Source organism: Lithobates pipiens, unplaced genomic scaffold (genome assembly GCF_037356315.1).
Source record: "Lithobates pipiens isolate NorthernLeopardFrog02 unplaced genomic scaffold, aLitPip1_a1.2 Scaffold_19, whole genome shotgun sequence".
Classification (NCBI taxonomy): domain Eukaryota; kingdom Metazoa; phylum Chordata; class Amphibia; order Anura; family Ranidae; genus Lithobates; species Lithobates pipiens.
In genome coordinates, this window is record NW_027507764.1 from 219398046 (window position 1) to 219411015 (window position 12970).

At 42.6% G+C, this 12970-nt stretch overlaps 1 protein-coding gene across 4 annotated transcripts in view; it reads left to right on the top strand.

The window, feature by feature from the left end:
* Nucleotides 1-12970, top strand: part of PDE1C (phosphodiesterase 1C) — a 1119495-nt gene that overhangs the window by 390578 nt on the left and 715947 nt on the right. For all 4 annotated transcript variants that reach the window (XM_077491703.1, XM_077491702.1, XM_077491705.1 and 1 more), the window contains exon 3: nucleotides 9175-9340. In XM_077491703.1, the coding sequence (XP_077347829.1) occupies nucleotides 9175-9340 (166 nt within the window). The remainder of the gene's footprint in view (nucleotides 1-9174; nucleotides 9341-12970) is intronic.

Below are 12970 nucleotides of genomic sequence, written 5' to 3' on the forward strand. Positions count from 1 at the left end.
TAGCAGATAGCATTGGGCATCCATCGGAAAGAGAAAGCGGGACGTAGACTAACCATGGCCTTGTTTAGCAAGATGAGAGGAGCGGAGGACTTCAATAGGTTGATTTCAAAATTGGATAAAATGCCATATGTCTGTAATGAATCTAACAACTTTGGCAAAGAAATCAATGGGTCAGTCAAAAAGATAAGATCATCTGCAAAACCTTATGTACCCCAGAGGCCTTCCGGTAACCCATGATTCCGTGGTCTGACCGAACTATACACAAGGACTCCAAGGAGAGGATAAAGATTAAAAGTGATAAAGCTCAGCCCTGGCGTGTCTTGTTTGAAACTCGTTCAGATTTCTTCACAATCACATAGAACTTGACCACAGCTGAGGGTGCGAGTAAGGAGAGAAAATCCAATTCATCATTGAAGATCCCAGCCCAATATGTTCTAAGGTGGCATGCATGAACTGCCAGCTCATCCTGTCAAAAGCCTTCTCTGCATCCGTGCATAGCAGGAGAAGGGGGCAACGGGTGGTCCTGGCAGCGTGTATAAGATTTACAACCCGGATAGTGTTGTCCAGCCAAATCCAGCTTGGTCTCGGTGAATCAAATGTGGACTATGGAGAAGCAGCCAGTTAGCCAGAATTTTTGCAAATAGCTTGAGGTCAGTATTTAAGAGAGCTATGGGACAATAACTTCCACACTGTGAAAGGTCCTTTCCCTCCTTAGGGATCAAAGAATTGTAGGCTCACAGGATATCTATAGACATGGATTGCCCCTCTATAATGTAAATGAGCGCAGAAACTAAGTGTGGGGACAGAGCCTCAAAAAAGCTTTTTGAAACCCGCTAAGGCCGCCCCCAATTCATCTGCCGTAATAGGTTCTTGCAGTTCCTCCTGCACCTCGGAAGAAAGAGATGGCATGCCCGGGGATGGTATGTAAGACTAAATTGCCGATGCATCCAAGTGCATTCGTTGGAGGACCTGCCACGGAAGAGTGACTGAGATTGTAAAGTCTTTGATAAAAAGGTGCAAAATCCTGCCACCATGGCAGGGCATGTGGTCAACCTCTACCCTGTAGAGGCCATGATATAGGGAATAAAGGTTCTAGTCTGGAGCTCACGTAGAGCCCGAGCCAAAAATGTGTCTAGTTTGTTAGAGGATTTATACATAGTGCGATGTGCCCATGGTAATTTCTGTTTTGTTTTATGAAAAAGAAGAAAGCAAAGTTCCTCTCAAACCCTGATGAGATCCTGGTATGTGGACTGTGCAAGGCTCGCTTTATAAGAGCATTCTAGGCTGTGCAGCTTCGATATAAGCTTGTCTGTCCGACGGGTACGTTCCCGCTTGAGTCAGGACCTGATCAGGACCCCTCAGACAACTGGTTTATGCACCTCCCAGAGTATCAAAGGGTTGTCAACCGAGTCCTGGTTAAGGGAGAAGTACTCCGTCAAGGCAGTCCGCAGTTCAGCCATCGTATCTACTGATTGTAACAGAGTGTCATGGTTATGCAATAGTTTGTCTGCTTACCTGTTCCCATGTGTTCATCTAGAGACCAGCCGACCCTCACCTGTCTGCTTTTGTAATCCATCCTCTGGCATGGCTCCACCCTAGCCCCTATCATAGAGCTCTATATTAAACTGTGCACTGCAGGCCAGCCCTACTGATCAACCTTTGTGTGTTAGCTTCCTGTTACCTGCCGTGTGCTCTTCTGTTCCGTTACCGACTTTGGCGTGTCCTTGACTATCCCTGTTTGCCTGTGATCCTGACCTTTTGGCGTGTCCCTGGCTATTCCTGTCTGCTTGTGGCCCCGACCTTGGCTTTGTCCCTCACTATCCCTATCCTCCTGTTGCCTACTGTGGAGCCAGTTGCAGACAAGTCCATCCTCACCACTAGAGGCACTGGTGAACACCTGCGCCCCAGGGAATCTTACGCTCTAACCCCAGTGGGATCTGTCTCCCATCTGCAGCAGTCAGCCATAGGGTCCACAACCTTGCGGTGCACTCCTGATCCCTACGGTGTGCATCTGTCACCTCGCCTCAAGGTGACCTGACACAGAGGCTCATTAAGACTCCAGGATGGGGGGCTTGGTGTAACTGGACTCACTTGAAGTGTCAAGTGGACCAGGGCATGTCACTTCTGGCCACTTCCGGTTTCTGTCTCACCACAGCGGTCGAACTCATGTTGATCGACACAGTGCGAGCGGGACGGCCATACCTTTCATTTGCCTGGTGATACATGCTTTAAACCGTCAGTGCTGAGTTAAGGCACCTACTAATGTAAGAGGCCATTTGGCACGTTTTTAAAATATCTTTTAATTAAACTGTATTATGCTATGGTCCTGTTTTTGAATTTTTTCAATTGCTATTGCGGTGGAGTATTAGCAAAATTCCAGCTACATCTCCACTCATACCCACCCGGTGTTTTTCATGAAGTTTGCCATTGGTGATGGTGTAAATATTGAAGTTGCATCACAAAAAATGTATGACAAATGTAAAGTGATCGGCGCAACTATGATGGGCTAAATTTAAAATAGGTGAGTGAATGTCACTAAAATAGACTACAGTGTGAAAAGGGGAATATATGTATAAGTTCCTCTATGAAATGTGATGGTATCACAATGACTTGTGCAATGAGTAAAATGGATCTACTTATGTTAATGCGTAAAAAAAAAAAAAATCACATATACATACAATAACAATACTCAGCAAACAAACATAAAAATAAATCCTGTGCAAAAATGCAATTCTGTGCAATCAATCCTGTGCAAAAAGCAATAATGTGCAAAATAGCAGTTCTGTGCTGGATTCTATAATCCAATGAAAAAACAAACAAATAGTCCTGTGCAAAAAAACAATGCTGAATTCCTGTACTAAAGTGCATTATTGTCCAAAATGTCTATAGTCCTGTGCAAAAGCAAATGGTATTCCATACAACAATATAAATATATATGTTACTTGATGGCCAATATAATTGACTATATAAATTCTAATCATGTGCTATTCACGCCACACAATAATGATGAACTGCTTATATTGACCCAATAGTCCACGCAATGTAGCTGATAAAAGCGGAATGGGGTAAAAAGTGCAGCTGTGCTTCACCCAGAGTCTTCAATAGTGTTCTCCAGTGTGAAATCTTCATGTGTGTCACTTAATGCTCTCTATGCTCTTACCTCTGTTCAGATGATAACCGGCTTAATAAACTTGGTATAGTTGTGGAGTCTTCCAGGGTCCCTGTTCATTAGGGATATTCCTCCTAGTCTTCTGCCTCTAATGTGTGCTTTCAATGGGTCAGCGCGATTCCGATATTCATATACACCAGGCACCAGGCATATATGGGGAATAAAGGATAAATTCCCATAGCGTGATATGTTTAAAACACACTATACATTTTATTAATAGAACGGCCAAATGGGCACTTACAATGATAAAAGAAAATGAATGGCAAATCTGTAAAATAATTGGCGTTACAGACGCCTCTTACATCACTTGCGGTCTCACGGTGTCTAGTCACTCTCTATGCATTGCGACACCCCACGTGTCTTCATCAGGATAACCACTGCAGTTTAACGAAAGCAGAATAACTAAAGCTGCATGAAGATACAACAAAAACTCTGCTCCACTCCGCAAGATGACAAGAAAACCAGCTTTTGGCATTTATTTTATATCAAGTCAGATTCCCACTCTCTATCCACTAACATGCTCCTTATTTTCTCCCTTCTCACATCGGTGTCTTCTATCCTCAAATTATCCTTACTCTATCCCTCCTCTCTACCCTGCAGCATGCACATATCACCCTCACTCCTACCCTCTCCATACTACTGTACCCATCATCTCCTGCATTTGCTGCACCCACATGCTGACATAAACAACAGGGCCAGTTGACACGTGCGCTCCTCCTTCTCCTAGTTTCAGGCGACATTTCTCCTAATCCTGGTCCACCATTTTCCAACTGCAAGACACTTATCCAATACCTCTCTTCTCTTCTTTCAAGATGCACCATATTCGTCTGTTTTCTCCTATTTCTCTGAGGATTGCAGCAATTTATCGGCCTCCTGGACCGGTATCTCACTTTCTTGATGACTTTGATGCCTGGCTACCCTACTTCCTCTCCTCTGAAATACCCACAATCATTCTTGGTGACTTTAACATTCCTGTCAATATTAACAGCCCAACTACAGCTAAACTTCTCAACTAAACCTGATCTTTTGACCTAACCCAATGGACACATACTTCCACTCGCTCCAATGATAATACCCTTGACCTTGTATTCTCCCATCTCTGCAACCCTGGCAACCTCACAAACACACCCTTTCCTCTCTCTGATCACAACCTCATTAGTTTCACTGTATCCTTGCCTCCAACCACTCATCCCTCCAAGCAGCAAACAATTACTTATAGGAAACTTTGCCACTTTAACCCTTCTCTTCTCTATGTCTATAAGTGGTCAGTAGCAGAATAATCTCTCCCCTGTCCTGGCCTGGCCACCTCTGTCTACAGCAGTTCACGCTCATCATCACTAGATGCACTTTTGCTTCTCTAACCCCATGCAGAATCAGGCCCTGACCGTTACAACCCTGACAAACTGACAACAGTAGAAATCTCAAGAGACATTGTCATGTTCTTTATCGACCAAATGCCTGCAAGATTTCACCCTATATAAATATGCCCTTCTAAAATACAATTCCTGCCTCCATGCTGCCAAACAAGCCTACTTTGTCTCTCTTAGTAATACTTTGTCATTCAGTCCCCATCGGCTCTTCTCAATCTTTAACTCTCTGCTTCGTCCCCACCCCCTCTACCCACTAACTCACTCACTGCCCAAGAGATTGCCAATCACTTCAAAGACAAGATTGATGCAATTTGGGAGGACATCTCTCTTCACTGTGCATACGTCTTCCCCACCCAACATACATACCTTGCCTAACAGCACATTCAACACTCTCCTCTTTTGAATTGGCTACTACTGAAGAGGTTACAAAACTTCTCAGATGGCCACCTAACCAATTGTCCCTTGGATCCTGTTCCCTCACAACTACTACGGTCACCCTCTTCCTCTATCCTATGCTCCCTCACTCATATATTTCATCTCTCCTTCTCTAGTGGCACCTTCCCCTCCCTTCTAAATCATGCGCAGATCACTCCCATACTTAAAAAGCCCTCACTGGACTCCACAAACCTGAACAACTTAAGGCCCATCTCATTGCTGCCATTCCCCTCTAAACTTCTAGAACGCTTATTCTACAACTGTCTTAGCTCCTACCTCACTGAAAATGACCTTCTTGACCCATTACAGTCTGGCTTTTGCTCCCTTACTAAAACTCACTATCTACTAACTGCTAAAACCAACAGCCAATACTCCATACTTCTACTACTTGACCTCTCTGCTGCCTTTGATACCGTTGACCACCCGCTCCTCCTCAAACTACATTCCCTTGGCCTCCGAGATTCTGCTATATCCTGGTACCTATCACAGCGCTCCTTCAGTGTCACTCACAACTCTGTCTCCGCCTCTCCATTGCTTCTTTCTGTGGGGGTCCCCCAAGGCTCTGTTCTTGGACCCCTTCTTTTCTCTATCTACACCTCCTCCCTTGGTCACTTGATAACCGCCCATGGCTTCCAATACCACTTATAGGCTGATGACACCCAAATCTATCTGTCTACTCCTTACCTCACTGATTCAGTCTCCTCTCGCATTACTAACTTACTAACTGACATATCAGCATGGATGTCACACCACTTCCTTAAACAAAATCTCTCTAAAACTGAGCTAATAATATTCCCCCCTCCCCGTGTCCCCCACCCTGACTTTTCCATCAAAAAACAATGCAACTATCAGTCCTTCCCCTCACGCCAGGGTACTAGGTGTTATCCCAGACTCTAACTTGTCATTTCAGCCCCAAAGTTTGTAGAATTCACCTCTAACAACTCTAAAATTCCCCCCTTTTTAACAAATGAAACCACCAAGCTCCTCATTCACTCCCTTGTTATCCCTCGCCTTGACTATTGCAACTCCCTTCTCATTGGCCTGCCTGTCCATAGGCTAGTCCCTCTTCAGTCTATCATGAATGCTGCTGCCAGACTTATCCACATTACCAAGCGCTCAGCGTCTGCCAAACCTCTCCTCCAATCCTCAGACTGGCTCCCAATCACCCAGCAATTTAAATTCAAAATACTAACCACAACATACAAAGCTATTCACAACTCTGCCCCAAGATACATCACCAACCTTGTCTCCAAATATCACCCAAATCGTCCTCTCTGCTCTTCTCAAGATCTCCTACTCTCAAGCTCTCTCATCTTCAGGATTTCTCCAGAGCCTCTCCCATCCTCTGGAACTCGCTACCTCCACCGGTCCGGTTATACCCTACTCTTGCTACCTTTAGGCGATCCCTGAAAACTCATCTCTTTGGGGAAGTCTATCACATCTCCAACTAATCTTTTACCACTTCCATCAGCTCATTCCCCACAATCACAACCATTTGTACCACCTGCCCCACCCTATTAGATTGTAAGCTCTTCTGAGCAGGGCCCTCTTAATCTGCTTCTATTTTATTGTATTATAACTGTATTGTCTCCTTTTTATATTGTAAAGCACTGCATAAACTGTTGGCGCTATATAAATCTTGTATAATAATAATAATAATAATTTCCTGGGCTGGTAAGTGCCTGTTTAGTAAATGTCAGCAACTACAGTACTTGCTGGACAGCCTGCTGTGCTTCAGGCCTGGCTTGAGGTCTGGAGCACAGCTGGCCACACATTGAGCACTGGCAGGCTGATCCTGATGAAAACACATGGGGTGTCGTAATGCATAGAGAGTGACTGGACATCGTAAGACCGGAAGTGATGTAAGAGGCATCTGTAACGCCAATTATTTTACAGATTTGCCATTCATATTCTTTTTATCATTGTAAGTGCCCATTTGGCCATTCGTTTAATAAAATTTATAGTTTGTTTTAAACATATCACGCTATGGGAATTTATCCTTTATTCCCCACATATGCCTGCTGTATATGAATATCGGAATCGCACTGACCCATTGAAAGCACACATTAGAGGCACAAGACTAGGAGGAATATCCCTATTAAACAGGGACCCTGGAAGATTCCACAACCATACTAAGTTTATTAAGCCGGTTACCATCTGAATAGAGGTAAGAGCATAGAGAGCATTAAGTGACACACACGAACACTATTTTTCCACTAACACTGGGTGAAGCACAGCTGCACTTTTTACCCTATTCTGCTTTTATCAGCTACATTGCATGGACTATTGGGTCAATATAAGCAGTTCATCATTGTGTGGCGTGAATAGCACATGATTAGAATTTATATAGTCAATTATATTGGCCATCAAGTGACATATATATTTATATTGTTATATGGAATACCATTTCCTTTTTGCACAGGATTATAGGTATATAGGATTTCAGAATTGCTTTTTTGCACAGGACTATTGCAACTTGTTTTTTCATTGAATTATAGAATCCAGCACAGAACTGCTATTTTGCACATTATTGCTTTTTGCACAGGATTGATTGCACAGAATTGCATTTTTGCACGCATTTTCTTTTTGCACAGATTTATTTTTATTTTTAATTGTATTTTTATTTGCCGAGTATTGTTATTGTATGTTTAAGTGATTTTCTACATATTAACATAAGTAACTCCATTTTACTCATTGCACAAGTCTTTATGATAGCATCACATTTCATGAACTTATACATATGCTCCCCTTTTCACACTGTAGTCTATTTTAGTGGCATTCACTCACCTATTTTAAATTTAGCCCATCATAGTTGCGCTGATCACTTTATATTTGTTATCACTTTAGTGCATTGTATACACTATAGATTACACTATAGATTGAGCGGCAATTACAATGTACCCGTTACCATTTCAAATGGGGGGGGGGGCGTGATCTGGGGGTCCCCTTGTTAAAGAGGGCTTCCAGATTCCGATAAGCCCCCCCCGCTCGTAGACCCCCACAACCACCTGGCAAGGGTTGTTGGGATGAGGCCCTTGTCCCCATCAGAGAGGCAGTTCAGTGTTAGAAAAGCAAATATACATTTTTCTAACACACTTGTGTGGGCTCCATACGCAATGCCTATGGCTCTAATCAGGTACTTCAGAAAAACACCCATGCCACTGTAATTCAGGCACCCAGCATCCAAAAAGGGTCCAGATGCCTGAATAGGGGGTGGCTACAGTGGTCATGGATAGATCCATGCTATGCATCTCTCCACTTTACATATAGGGGGGTGGCGTGACAGAGTGTGCAGTGCCCCTGCACCCTTAATGGACGCACTGCCACTGTTGTGGCCTAACGAAGCTGCTTACATATTGTACGACCAATGTTAAATACTCGTGGCTATACACTCTAATGTTTATCTAAAAATAAAACCTGCCTCGCATGACCTTACATTGCGGAATTACCAAGCTGTTTATGTACTGTCCGGTCACTGTACAACATATGTGACTAGACTGTATTGTTTGAGAGACAGTAATGTTTAATTCAAAATCTGGCTCATCTTTGCCTGTTTTAATTATGGATCTACCAAGCTGCTTATGTACTGTTCGACCACTGTACAATATTTGTTACTATTGTTTCCTAAGTAATTTATTTCAAGATAAAACCTTACATTGCTGCCTTATCAAGCTGCTTACGTACTGTACAGCCACTGTACAATATTTGTGACTTTTGGCTCAGAAACAATACAACCTAATACAAGTTTATTTCAACATAAGACCTGACTTTTCACTTCATCTTACAATGTAGTCTTACCAAGTTGTTTACATACTGTCCAACCACTGTACAATAATTGTTGCTATTGTCTTATTGTTGATAAAATACTCTAATGCTTATTTTAGGATTAAACTGGTTTCACCTTTTGCTCTTACAATTTCCCCCTTACCATGCTGCTTACATACTGTCCGGCCACTGTACAATATTTATGAATATTGTCTTTCAAATAATTCAATGTTTATTTCAAGATGAAACCTGCCTCTGACAATCAACTTCTGTCAAATGGAAATGTTGGATACATTATTATGGCCAGCCTTAGACCTGGAACAGGCATGTGGCTAAAGATAATTAGAGCATAGATAAATAAGTAAAATGCTAATGTTACAAAGGTGTGATAAGACCCTTCAAATGTATAACATTTATTCTTTTTGCAATTTTTAGGGTCTAAGTCTCAGAACAGTCTCTGGAATACAATCATCAGTGGACTAAATCTTAAAGAAAAACAGAAGCCAGCAATTGTCACTGATCCTCGGAGCCCAGAAGAGATTTTAGCAGATGAGTTGCCACAGATTAACAGTCCAGATGCAATTCCGAAAACATCTATCAGGTTTGATGGATACTATTCCAGATCTTCCTTTCTTTTGACTTTGTATCTTAATTAGCACCAAATAAAGAGCTGCCAATTATCAAAATCTAGAACATAAATTGACAACAGTGAAAATACTGTTCACAGTAGATGTATTTTAACTCTGTGGTTCATAATGCACTCCACCATATTTTACAGGCCAGTGAACTGATCTTAAATCAATTTGTAGATTTGAAAAGGCTGGAAATAATGATGAGGTTGAATGGAAATCATAGTAGTTCAGTTGGGTAAACTAATATGACATTGCTGCAATTATGCTTGCAGAAATGTACTGATGCATCTTCCTGTTATACTTTTTATTTGCTCTGAAAATCTATTTACTTTACTTCAGACGGACAACGTATGCTCATGTATTTAAATGTGCAGCAAATGAAACACACAGAGGGGTTGATTTACTAAAGGTAAATAGTCAGTGCACTGTAAATGCACCAGCAAGTGCCCCCACAAGTGTACTTCATATGCAATTTCCCTTGATCTGAGAGGAACATGCAAGGAAAATAAAGAAACTGCTTTTTACTTGTACGTGATTGGATGATATAAATTAGCAGAGCTTCCCTTCATTTCAGAGCCTCCCCATAGATCTAGAGCAAAAGCACCATATATTTGCTTTTTTTTTTTTTTTTTTTTTATTGTATTTTTTATTGAAAATAGAAAGATAACAAGAATACAGTATCTTATACTTGCATAAGTGTACATAGAAACAGTAAGTTTGACATATGAGACAAATCAAAAACAAGGGAAGGGGGGGGGGGGGGGAGAAGGGAGGAAGGAAAAAAAAAAGGAGGGGGCGGGAAGAAGGAGGGTGGGATCATAATATTTCAGCATATTTAGTATGTCATCAAAAGATTATCAGTTATTTGCGGTACAGATCAGTAAATGCCACAATCAAACAGTCAAGTCTCAGTGAGCCGGGGGCGTGGAAATTTCTTCCTTTTAGAAGGATATGACATGGTTTGGTCGATCAATTTGAGCATTTAAACTCATCGTAAAAGGGGGTAGAGTAGTAATCTGAATTACACAACAGTTTGGAGCGGTTCCACAGATCCCAAATCTTAGAGAACTGGGGCATAGTATCGTGGACTATGGCTGTAAGCTTTTCCATACGGCTGATATGTTCTGATATGTTCTAAGTTCTGCAAAACTTGGGTGAGATCGGGCGGAATATGAGATAACCACCGTGTAGGGATGGCTCTTTTAGCCACTAGTAAAATGAAGGTGGCAAGCTTCTGAGCATGTTTAGAAAGTCCAGGAATTGGTAACCCTAATAGGAAGTACAGAGGATCCAGTGGGAGGGAAATCTCAAACAAGTCTTGGATGAAAGACTGTATTGTCAGCCAGAATGGGCTAATCAATGGGCATTCCCAGAAAATATGAAAATGGGAACCTGTATCTCCTCGGCATCTCCAACAGACCACAGGGGCCGTGGGGTCATATTTATGTAGAATTTCAGGCGTTCTATACCAGAAAAGCAATATCTTATAAGCCGTTTCCTTCTGTTCTACACAACGTGACGTCTGAGAGACGGCTGCCCATATTCTCTGCCACTGTGGGAGCAATATGGGGTGTTTTAGCATTTGCGACCACTTCCGCATATAGGAATGGGAAGATTCTGTAATGGGCACCGATTCCTGGAATATTCGGTATATGTCAGAGATTAAATGGGCCTGGTACGGGCCTTGAGTGCATAAAAGTTCAAATGGGGTTGGCTTGTCGAGACTTAGGGTGGGGGATTTAGAAGCAAAATTATGTCTGATTTGTAGATAGGAGTGGAAAAGTTGTTTGGGAATCTGGTGCTGTTTCTGCAATTCCGTGAACGATAAATGTTTCCTGGTGAGAGGATGCACTATGTTGCAGAGCTGAAACATACCAGCTTGGGAATCATCCTATCATAAGCCAGGCTGTCTGGGAAATCTGGGTTAAACAATATGTTTATCAAACGAGGGCATTGGGAGGCTAGAGAGAACAACTTTAAGCATTTCCTCCAGACATCCAAGGAGAAAAACATCAGGGCTAGACAAATGCTATGAAGTGGGCCCATGGAGGTTTTAAGGTCCGTCCAGAGCATGGCACAAATGTGTGCAGGTCTGGTGATGCTCATCTCAATTTCTGCCCACACTGTAGGGGCTTTCCTGGATGACCAGGTAATAATTGGTTTAAGGTTTGTAGCATAATAATATTTAATCAGATCTGGGGCTCCCAGACCTCTGCGCCATCTTGGAGCTAACATCACCGGACCTGCAACCCTATGCGCTCGATAATGCCATATAAAATTAAGAAAAGTTCTCTGAACCGCTTTTAGTTGGGACATAGGGCCTGAGATCGAGTGTCAAAAATGTAGAGGAGTCTAGGCATCACTGACATCTTCAGGACATTAATACTGCCCAGAAGTGAGAGGGGAAGCAAATCCCATTGCTTCAATAGCCTATCAATGTCGTGAAACAGTGGAGGGTAATTAGCCAAGTATAAGGTTGAATAGGAGGGCGTGATATTAATCCCTAAGTATTTAATGGAATCTGTACACCAGTGAAAGGTATAATTATCTTGCAGTAAATTGAGAGCAGAAGAGTGAATATGTATGGGTAAAGCTTCAGTTTTACTCGTGTTAATCTTGTACCCTGATATTGAGCTAAAGTCTTTCAGCAGGGATAAGAGGTTCGGAAGTGAGATGTGGGGACTAGTCAGCATCAAGAGGATGTCGTCTGCGAACAGGGACAGTTTATACTCCCTGTGGCGTAAATATACCCCTCTAATGTCTGGGTGTATGCGGGTGGCCTCTGCTAGGGGTTCCAGGCATAGAATAAAAAGAAGAGGTGACAAAGGACAGCCCTGTCTGGTGCCGTTACTCAAAGGGAAGGAGGAGGATAAATAGGATGCCAATTTGACCTGAGAAGAGGGGCGGGAATAAAGGACTTCAAGGGCTGCTACAAAATGACCTGCGAAATCATATCTAGAAAGAGTGGCCAACATATATGGCCAACTAAGCCTGTCAAAGGCCTTTTGAGCATCTAAACTAAGGACTAGGGCTGGGCGGGAGGTTTTGTTCAGTAGATCAATCAGGTCTATCGTGCGTCTGGTATTATCTCCTGCCTGAAGGGTTTGTACAAAGCCCACTTGGTCTCTATGGATGAGTGTAGGGATTATATGGGTCAGCCTGTTAGCCAGGATCTTCGTAAAGATTTTATAGTCTGAGTTTAAAAATGCTATGGGCCTATAATTGTCCGGTAGGGAGGGGTCCTTACCAGGCTTTGGAATGACCGATATATGGGCATGGAGGAATTGGGCGTGTGGAGTAGAACCTTTAAGTAGGGAGGCATAGAGTGAGATCATGTGGGGGCTCAGGATAGGTAGGAAGGTCTTGTAATAGGAATAGGGTAGCCCGTCTGGGCCTCAAGCTTTTTGGCTAGGGAGCTGCATGATTACTTCAAGTTCATCGGGTGATATGGCTGAGTTCAGGGTTGCAAGATGATCAGGAAGAAGTTTAGGTAATTTCAAGTGCTTAAAGAAGAGATCGAATCTCTCTTGTGTAAAGTCATAATTTGGATCCGTCTGTAGGCAGTTATACAAGTTATGGTAGAAGTCTCCTAATATCCG